This window comes from Capsicum annuum, chromosome 3 (genome assembly GCF_002878395.1).
Source record: "Capsicum annuum cultivar UCD-10X-F1 chromosome 3, UCD10Xv1.1, whole genome shotgun sequence".
In the NCBI taxonomy this organism is placed as follows: Eukaryota; Viridiplantae; Streptophyta; class Magnoliopsida; order Solanales; family Solanaceae; genus Capsicum; species Capsicum annuum.
Genome location: NC_061113.1, coordinates 223,940,797 through 223,951,008, shown reverse-complemented (window position 1 = coordinate 223,951,008; position 10,212 = coordinate 223,940,797). Strand labels below are relative to the sequence as shown.

General features: G+C 31.9%; 1 protein-coding gene across 1 annotated transcript; it reads right to left on the bottom strand.

Annotated features, from left to right (window-relative positions):
* Positions 1-1,401: 1,401 nt before the first annotated feature.
* Positions 1,402-9,927, bottom strand: LOC107866137 (alpha-farnesene synthase). The gene is made up of 7 exons (XM_016712316.2): positions 9,763-9,927; positions 9,062-9,338; positions 4,581-4,959; positions 2,924-3,142; positions 2,648-2,795; positions 2,125-2,373; positions 1,402-2,020 (listed from the first exon to the last, which is right to left on the bottom strand). Exons 1-7 carry the CDS (start codon positions 9,913-9,915, stop codon positions 1,727-1,729), a joined length of 1,719 nt encoding a protein of 572 aa, XP_016567802.1. The 5' UTR covers positions 9,916-9,927; the 3' UTR covers positions 1,402-1,726.
* Between the last annotated feature and the right edge of the window lie 285 nt (positions 9,928-10,212).

Genomic DNA, 10,212 nt, shown 5'->3' with positions numbered 1-10,212 from the left:
ACCTAGCCCAATAATATAATTTTTGGATAAGTTCATGTCAATTGACATCTCTTAAGTACATGTGTCTTCACTACGGTCCAAGTCATGGCAATTATATATTACCGATAGTTGGTCTTCCTCATTCTCTGTTTACTATCAAGCAATTAGTGAATTAACTAATATCTAAGATTATTTTCACACACTTAATTTATTAATTAGTAGATCATGCCCTTAGGCCTTAAGTATTTAACTACATATCTTAAGTTAAATTAGCTAGAGTCAATGATAATTTTTAAGGATTCAAGCAATATAAATTTCAGGGAGATGCTCTTTGTTTTGTATTGTAGAGCATCTTATCACAAATTGGTTGCCATGAACCATGCCATGGTCGTGGCACTAAACAACTTGTTTTTGCCGGGAGGGAGTTGTGGGGTTGCGTGGAAGTAAACTACTCTTTTATTAAATTACTAAGGATAAAATTAAAAAAAAGTGATTAATTATTTCTTGATTCTTTAAACATGACACCTATTTTAAAATAATTTTTTTTAGGAAACATGACAAGTAATATGAGATGGAGAGAGTATCAATTTAAGAGCGACTATACTTGGGCTGTACATTCATGCACTTCTCATATAAACATATTTATACAATCAGGCCATTTATCAAACCAATAAACATATCAATTAAATAGCTACATCACATTAAACAATACTACTGTACTATAAAATATCTGTTATAATATAAGACCTTTATATAAAACAACCAAGTAATGATGGTCATACATATTGAAGAAAGAGGAGATTGCACTGTTACCTTTTGAAACATGCTAGTACAACTTCTTCTTCTTATGCAGCAGCTCAAAAAGAAATGAAGTATGTAATTGTATGTCCCTCGAAGAAGATATCTAGGCATTTAATTTGTGTATTCCATTTGATAGTGTTTTTTTTTTGGGGCATAATGCATAGTTTATTCTGGTATATGCGCTTCTTGTGGAACATTTCAAGAATATGCTCTCTTGAGAGCAACATGTACAGTCCATATTCAGTCAAAAACTCACATAAATGTTACTCATTGTACTTCACATAATAATAATAAAACAACTTACCATTATCAAAAGATTTAGTAACACAAACGCTGAATCCTAGCCAGAATTTAGAGTATAAAGTGTCAAATAAGTAGCATAGGTGTAAAATGGGACAAGTTCAAGTTATATAGTGTGTCAAAGTATTTAAACATATAATTTAAAGCCCGCTTATGAATTTTGCCTTAATTTTTTTCTTATTTTAGTATCTTTTTAGTTGAAGGGGACATGAAATAAGAGCAGCAGTTAGATTCATATTTATATGATCAGGATGTCATAGCCTCACCGCATAGTCATAAATTCTAGTTGTGAAAATAACTTTTGGCAAAAATGTATGGTGAGCCGCATATCAGATAAGATGTACATATTGATAACAAGTTAATTAGAGCCCAATATTTTCAATGCGAAACATAAATTTATACTTGAAGACATAATATATTTTAGCGAGTATTTGAACTGTGACTCACATTTTTAGAAGTACAATGAGCTAGTATTAAGAAACTTACAAGCAGAACCCAGCAAGTTTAGTACACACGTACAATATTATTCGGTCCTATCCTAAACAATATAGCGAGATCTTAGCACACAAAACATCCTATATATCCTTCTTGTTCATAGATATATCAGATTCTAGAAGCCTTGAAAATGATCGTCCCTGAGATTATATTATATTGTAATAGGCTCAATCAAGTTGATTTGGATCTGGTCTCGAGTTTTGCCTTCTTGAACCCCAAATCCATCTCCAAATTGGTACATGACATGCCCCATTCGAGCTATATTTATTACATGCTTAGCTATTTCTCGATCTGATGCAGAAAGAGTATTAAAATGGTAATTGATCTTCTTCCACGAATTCAGAATTATGCTTTCCATATGCTCTCGGGCTACATCTTCTGAGACATTTTCTTGTTGCATGTAACATATAATTGATGAAGCAACATCACCTCTCTCTAGCTCCGCCTACATAATACAAATATATGTTCCAACAAAAACTATAAGGAAGGAAAATTATCACCAAAATAAATTGAAAAAAAGATGAGGTAAAATAAAGTTTGAGGTCTTACCTTTGTGGTACCATGGTCATTGCAAAGTCGAAATATAATCGAAGCAAGGTAAATAATTTCTTGGAAATTTTTGCTTGAATCAAGTGTTTCATTTGTTATTTTATTTGTGAGACCATATATAACATAATCAGAAAGTAATGGAACGGTGGATGAAATCCACCCATTGTTAAGATACTCTTCAAGTGTTGGTATATGGCCTTCGTGGTACCAAATTGCTTCCACCAGCATGGCTTTACAAAAGTTGACCCACTGAATTATATTGAAACATATATCAGAAGACTTTGGTCAAACATGCATCCAAGAAAATTCATGTAAAAAATGTATAAAATCAATTAGCACATGTTAGGACGAAAGTTAGTCTCACTGAATTATTGAAACACAAACATTATGACAAGTAAAAGTGAACGAGAGAAGTATTATATATATATATATACACACACCAGATGGCTTGGCTTTTGGGCACTTATAAGCAATAGTTATAAGAACATGCTATAAGGAAAATTAAAACTACTTTAGTACTTACGCCTTGTTTCAGATAAGGTAATGCTGAAGGGCCACTTCCTTTTTGTTGGTGATCAATTTCAGCAGATATCTCTTGTATTGTATGGTACAATGCTCTGAAACTGACCTCCATACACCCTGGTAGACATTCTTCTTCATTTGGATCCCACCTAATTCAATGTCAAGTATCTCATTTTAATATTAGGCATATACATAGTGGAGTAACAACTTAATTAAATTTTAGTGTAGGTTGTATTATATGTCGTTAGTATAGTATATCCAATTTATGAGGACCTACTTGTCTAAGGCAAAAGTAAATTGTTGCACATCAGCTAATGAACCATAAATATCATAAACGTCATCAATTATTAGCACCAACTGAAACACTTTGGTGACCCATTTTCTAATGTTTCCATGTTGAGGCTCAGGGGCAATTCCTGCAGCGAAAAAGAAGCATTCTACTATCCGGTCCCTTGCAAAGAACAAATCGTCAACTAGGTCAAGATTCTTCCACCATCTGCAAAATTAAATAAAAAAAAGATGACAATAGAGCGATTCTGTTTGCAGGGCGGCTCAAACAAATCGATGGCCTAAGGCGAAAATCAAATGGAGGTATTAAATTTTTAAAAAAAATTATTTTTGTTAATAAAGTCTACATTTTAAATTTTGAGATGCAAAATTGTAAATATTATAGACGATTCTTTTGATAATTTTTTTCGTTGATATAACAAATGCATTTAATTTTTATGGAGACATACTTTAAATACATTAAAATTCTTCTAATAATTTTTTTATAAGAAGTTATTTTCTATAAATAATATTTAATAATATTTTAATAAAAACCTATAATCTATTATTACTAAAAAAAATGAGCCCCTCAAAATTTGAGGGCCTTAACCGGTTGCCTTTTTTCTTACTAGGTAGAGCGGGCACTGTCCTCTGCTTTGATATAAATTAGGTGAAATAGTTGAGGTGAGCATAAAAACAGAAAAAGGAAGAAGAAAGTGATTTATGGAGTTGGGGACGAGAGTAAGGTCCCGATTCGAGGCGGAGTCAGGTTTCGGGTGAGGGTTGGGACCATGAGTCGCACCCTTACCTTGACTCTAATGTTGCGACCAGACTCCCGACTCTGGACCCGTTTTTTGTCATCGATCTGCTGGGACCGAGACTCAACCTCGAATAGGGACCAATTCTCGATATCGACACCGTACCCGAATCACGACCGATTCTCGATACCGACACCGTACCGTATCCGAATCACGGCCCCGACCTTGACCTAGACTGGGAGCACACTCCTGATCCTGACTCAGCACTCGGGACCCGACTTCTGACCTTGACCGAGACCTGAACATGAGACCTAATTCCTTATCCCGCACCTTGACCCTTGACCTGTAATCCAATTTTCGATATTGCAACCGACCTCTAGTGATGAAGTCAGAATTTTCACTAATGGGATTTAAAATAAAAAAAAGTAAAGGCATGAACTAGTCGAAGGGGTTCTACATCAACTATATATATATATATATATATATATATATATATAATTTTAGACATGTATATATAGTATAATTTTCCATCGAAAGAGATTCAGATAACCCCTAGTCATAAGGTGGCTCCGCCCCTGCCGACCTTGACCCTTGATCCAACTCTCGGGACCTGGATTTGGGTTAGACCAAAGACGAATCATGTGTTGTGGACTGTGGTCAGGAGTTTGGAGTCAGCTCCAGGGTCTTATGCAGGGGCGGGCTGGCGTTAAAATTGAAAGAGAATTTTGAAAAATATTTTTCTTTATACGGAAAGTCACTTCATTAAATCAGAGAAAAATAAGTCAATTTGAAAAATACGAAAAGTCACTTCATTAAATTAGAGGAAAATAAGTCAATTTGAAAAATATTTAAGCATATCAAATATGAGAAAATGAAAAATATTTTCCTTAGCAACAAAGACATCCATACCTTATTACATCTTTGAGATCTTTTTGGTGGGTGGATTGGATTATATTGAAGTTAAGTTTTGCCAAGTTGAGCAACGCTGGATTTGTGTTATTGTTGGCTTGTTGAGCAAACATCATGTGTCTTCTAACATCATACCATCCCACTCTCCATGCTGAAGGATGATTCAAATATTCCTTAGCAAAAATGACGTCAATATTATCTGATGATGTACATAAAAGACTCTTGAGGTTTTTGATTGAGACCAATCTTATGTCGCTTAGTAAATTTTCACCATCCATGCTTAGATATGATACTTCCAAAAACTCCAATAATGTTTTCAGATCTGACGCTTTCTTTGTCAAGACTCCCCCTTCGCTATCAAACAACTCCTTTAACATATCTGTATAAAAATAAAAAAGTGGAAAATAGGAAAATGTCATTTCTCTCCAATTTATGAAATCAAGAAAAGTTAATCATTTTCTCAATACTATTTCTTTTATTAAATAACTACATAAAGTATTACTAGTAGTCAGATTCAGACAAGCATAATTAATAAAGCTAGTTTAATACTCCTCTTTTCATTTTTACTTATCATTTTTAACTTGACGTCCCTATTGAGATAACAATAATTGACACAACTATTTTACCTCACTACTCCTATTAATCAATGTTTAGTATTGAGTTTTAAAAAATCATTTGACGAATAAGTAACTAATGCTAAGGGTCATTTGAGGTTTTTTTTATCTTTTTGTGATATGATAAAAGTAACATGTACTTTTTTCGTCTAACAATACTTGTCCACTTTACTAAAAATAGATGTCCGAGCAACAATATTTGTCCAATTTGAAAAATGAATGGATAATTTATCCTATTACACTCATTGTACCGTTGTTAAATGCTAGTCATAACTCAATACAATTTCAAGACATTAAATCTATTATATTGAAAGGGTGCGATATAGTAATATTACATTATGATTTATTTTTTCTTAGCATGTGTACCAAGTCAATAATGAACAACTATTGTTAGAAATAAGTAATAGGTAAAAATAAATGGAGGGAGTAAAATAAACCGCTAATAAATATTTTCTTAAGGAAAGTTTTAAGTCAGTATGAGCCAAGTAAATTAAATGAAGGGAGTACTTATTACTTATGAATTTTGTTTTTGCCTCAATTTATGTGATACCTTTTACTTTTGATATTCAAATTATGTAAACTTTGATCAATATTTTTTAATTTATTTTGTCATATATTGTATGTATTGACATGAGAAGAATAACTACTTATTGTAGCAGTAGTGCCTTTTATATAGTTTTTGGATATCTAAATTTTAAATTTTTAATAATTTTAAATTGATCTAATTAATTTAGCTTCAACCAATTTTTTTTTTCTTTTTTGGGTCTTTTCTTAATATGAGAAAAGTAACAAGCTAGTACTTTCTCCGTCTAACAATACTTGTTCACTATATTAAAATAAATGTCTGGCCAATAATACTTGTCCAACTTGGAAAATCAATGAATAATTTATCCTATTACATTCATTTTACTCTTGCTATTAAATACTAGTCATCACTCAATGCATTTTTCAAGATATTAAATCTATTATATTCAAATGGTGTGATATAGTAAAATTATACCTACAATTTATCTTTTCTTAACATGTGTACCAAGTCAATAGTGGACAACTATTATTGGATGGAGAGAGTAAAAATGAAAATTTATTTTAGAAAAAGTGACAAGTAAAAATGAACGAAAGGGTAAAAGAAACCTCTAATAAATATTTTTTTAAAGAAAAGTGTCAAGTCAGTATGGACCACGTAAAATTAAATGGAGGGAGTACTTATTACTTACAAACTTTCTTTCCGACTCAATTTGTGATACTTTTCATTTTTCGATATTCAAATTATGTAAACTTTGACCAACTTATTCTAATATATTTTGTTATATATCGTATATATTGGCATGAGAAGGATAACAACTTGTTGGTGTATATGCATTTTATTATTAAATGAGAAAAGACATCTTTTCACTCCTGAACTTATTCGCATAGCTTACTTTAGCACTTAAATTTACCTTCCGTTTGTTCCCCCCCTTAACATCTTTAAAGTGTATTAATTTCACTCCTCAAAACTGAATATCACTCTCACAATGGAGAGTGTGTTACACTCGCCTACACATCAACGCCACATCATTGCCACGTAAGAAATTCGATTTTTCTAAAAAAAAAATTAATCCCCCACATATTATTTTTATATATTATTTTTAAAAAATATATATTTACTGTTTTATATATATATATATATATATATATATATATATATATTTATTTATATATTTATATATAGTAAATATAAAAAGGCACCCCCACCCCTATTTTCTTTCTTCTTCATAACCCCCACCCACCCCGCCCCCTACCCTGCAAACGCAGCCCCCCTTTCTATCTTCTTCAAACCACCCACCTCCCCTCTCTCCTCCATTTTCTATCTTCTTCAAACTTAAAACATATTACCAATAGTCATTTCTTTATCAAACCACCAATTCAAGAAACAACAATGCAATAGCATCACCACGTCCCAATTCAAAATTCTTCATTCCGACAAAACTCACCAGAAAACATATAAAATAAACCCACAAAAGAATGTACGCACAAAATTAACACCACCACTGCCATTAACACCAACATTGACGGACCCCAAAATTACAATGTTAATTCCACCAACAACCACCATTGGTGGACACATCCTTCGAATCACATCTATATGTTCATATTTGTAGAAGGTTGAAATTTTCTTTCTTCCACTACGGGATTCTTCAAACAACTTGACTAAATCACTGTAGCTAAAATAAGTTTTGGCTAATTGTGATTGATTGATGAGGAATAAGCGAAAAGGATGTGAGATTTTCTGTCCTACAATGAGAGAAATATAAAATTCAGGTCATGAATCGGGTTCTTCCATATCGAATTTGAAAACCCATTTTTCGTTAGAGGAATGTTTTAGAAGGTTGAAGAAAAGGTATAAGAAAGATGATGATTGATGTTTTTGATCTGCTTGTTTCACCTCTTTTTTTTTATGATTGAATTTGTGTTTGTTGTGAAAAATTAAAATCATATTGTTTGAAATTTGTGTTTGTTGAATTTGTGAATTTGTGTTTCCCTTTTTCCTTCTTGAAATTGTTTTGGGTGCAAGCATTGCACTACAATAGTGGATCTCATTTCTCTATATGTTCATATTTGTAATGTAGAAGAAGAAGAAATGAGGGTGGTGGGGTGTGAGGAAGAAGAAATGGGGGTGATGGGTCGTGAGGGAGAAGAAAAAAAATAATATTTAAAGATATTAAAGTGGGCCCTATTAAAATTTTTTTATACTTTTTTTCACTAAAACACTCTTTTATTTTTTTCGGCCACGTCAGCCGTTAAGGGGGAGAAATAATACACTTTAAAGTTTATAAGGGAGGTAAATAATTGTCTGATTAGTTTAGGGTCTAAAGTAAGTTTTGCTAACAAGTTCAGGGGTGATTTGATGTATTTTCTCTTATTAAATTAATATATTAAGTGCATATGTTAGTGGGTATAAATTGTGTATTATGAATATTATTACTTACATTTGTTAGTGGAAGAATGTGGTCATGAGTTTCTTGAAATTCCTATAACTTCAAAGTCTTTATTTGTCCATTATACTATGTAATTATGCTTGTAACTCATGCAACTTTCAACCATTCATGTACCCACTTTACTACACCACATTCTTCTTATTCAATATAAGGATGGATTCCTCACCTATAAATAGAGGTGGTTTTGCATGTTATTGCATGTACAAAGAAATATGATAAATGTGAAAAAGATTATAGTGTGTAGTAGTAAAAGAAAGAGTTGAGACAAAGAAAATATTCTAAGTCATTAACTATATTCACTATACAAAGAGAGTAAATATATGTTAAAGTAAGGTGTTCTTATGGTGGAGCTTTGGACTCTTCAACTAATCCGGAGTTGTTTGAGTTGTACATCGTTGATGGATTGTTGTATCCTGGACGGAACAAGTCACGAGATATACTACTGGATCAGTGTAGATTATACTGCAGTGGGTTTGAATCTCCTTAAAGAAAGCGAGATATCTGCGCCTCAGCCAAGAAGAAGATTATTTATTTTTTTCAGTTTTGTTCATTTTATTTTCAACTGTAATGATTATTGTAATTTGTGGTATTTTACACCAACACAACTTATTATAGAAATATAATATTTTTTATATAGTTTTTGAATATCTAAATCTTAATTTTAAATAAATTTAAGTTGATATAATTTAATTTAGCATCAACGATTAATTAAATCTACTTTAGACATAAAAAAAGTACCAAATAAACGAGACAGGAGGAGTAAAAGTTAATTTCTTTCTATAAAAATCACTAAAACTATACTCATATTTTTATCATTAGAATACAAATTAAATTACTATACTAACTAAAAGTGAATTATATATAGTTATTAAGTTGATAGATGTATAATTACCTTGGGAAGCATGGTAGCCGTGCTCCCTGAGGAGCCTGAAGCACAATGCAGTAGCATATGGATCCTCCTCCTTTGAGCTACTACTTTTCATGCACATATTTATCTTTTCCAAAGCTACTTTGCTTTGTACATAGAAGTAACTACTCAGCCCAAATTTGTCAATTGTGTCAACAAGTTCCAGCATGGCCATTGGAGTACTATCATCATTCTTCTTTGAAAACTTGCAACTTACTACTTCCTCTTTCAGCTTCTCAACTTCCATTTGGTACTTCTTTTCCTGCACCACCAATTATTACTCGTAAAAATACCAAGGAAAAAGTTTTTCGGAAAAATAAGTGGATCTTTTATTCAATTTAATATCTTGTGTTTCATATATAAACAAAAAATATTATCATAATTGAAAGTATTTAAATATAATCTAGACAAATGCTATTGAATGTGAGGGGCAGGGGTACGGAGTGGTGGGATGGAGGCTATAGGGGTGCGCATGAAGATGACGTGTGATGAAGGATAAAGAGGACATGATCAATGTGAAATATCACTTGAGATTGTGGAACTTGTTTTTCCTATTTTCACTACAGGAAAGTTATTTTCCTCATTTTTAAGAAGCCCATTTTCCTAGAAAAAACAGTTTTAATTTCGACCAATCAAACATGAAAAAATTGATATCGAACAAGCACCAATGATTTTGAAATACTCACAGAATATTGACTTGAAAGAGAAAGTAAATGATCATATTTCCAAATGTTTGGTTTATACGTAGAAACCCTCTTTTCAGGTCGATTTTGAGTTTTGATATAAGGTTTCTGCGTTTGGATGGTGGGAATGACGGATGCTATGTATTTGCAAGCCATGGTTTGAGATAATATCATATTGGGAGAGGCGCGTGCATATATATATATTAGTACTATATAGAAGTGTGGAAAAGCAGGTAGGTGTTCGTAGACATGCCTGTTTGATCTATGATTTACTATGTTATCCCTAATTAATTATTATATGTCATTTACATATTAAAACATTAATATTACTTAATAGAAAAAAGTAAAATAGACATTTATTACATGTCTGCTTCAGCTATTTCAACCGTAATTTTACTATATCACCTCTAATTAATTATTATAAGTCATCTAAGTATTAAAAATATAATAATA

Coding starts and splice junctions, on each gene's coding strand:
- LOC107866137 (XM_016712316.2), bottom strand. CDS start 9,915: ATGGCTTGCAAATACATAGCATCCGTCATTCCCACCATCCAAACGCAG. Junction 3,143..4,580: donor GATCTCAAAGATGTAATAAG/GTATGGATGTCT, acceptor TTAATTTTGCAG/ATGGTGGAAGAATCTTGACC. Junction 2,374..2,647: donor TACCTTATCTGAAACAAGGC/GTAAGTACTAAA, acceptor AATATAATTCAG/TGGGTCAACTTTTGTAAAGC.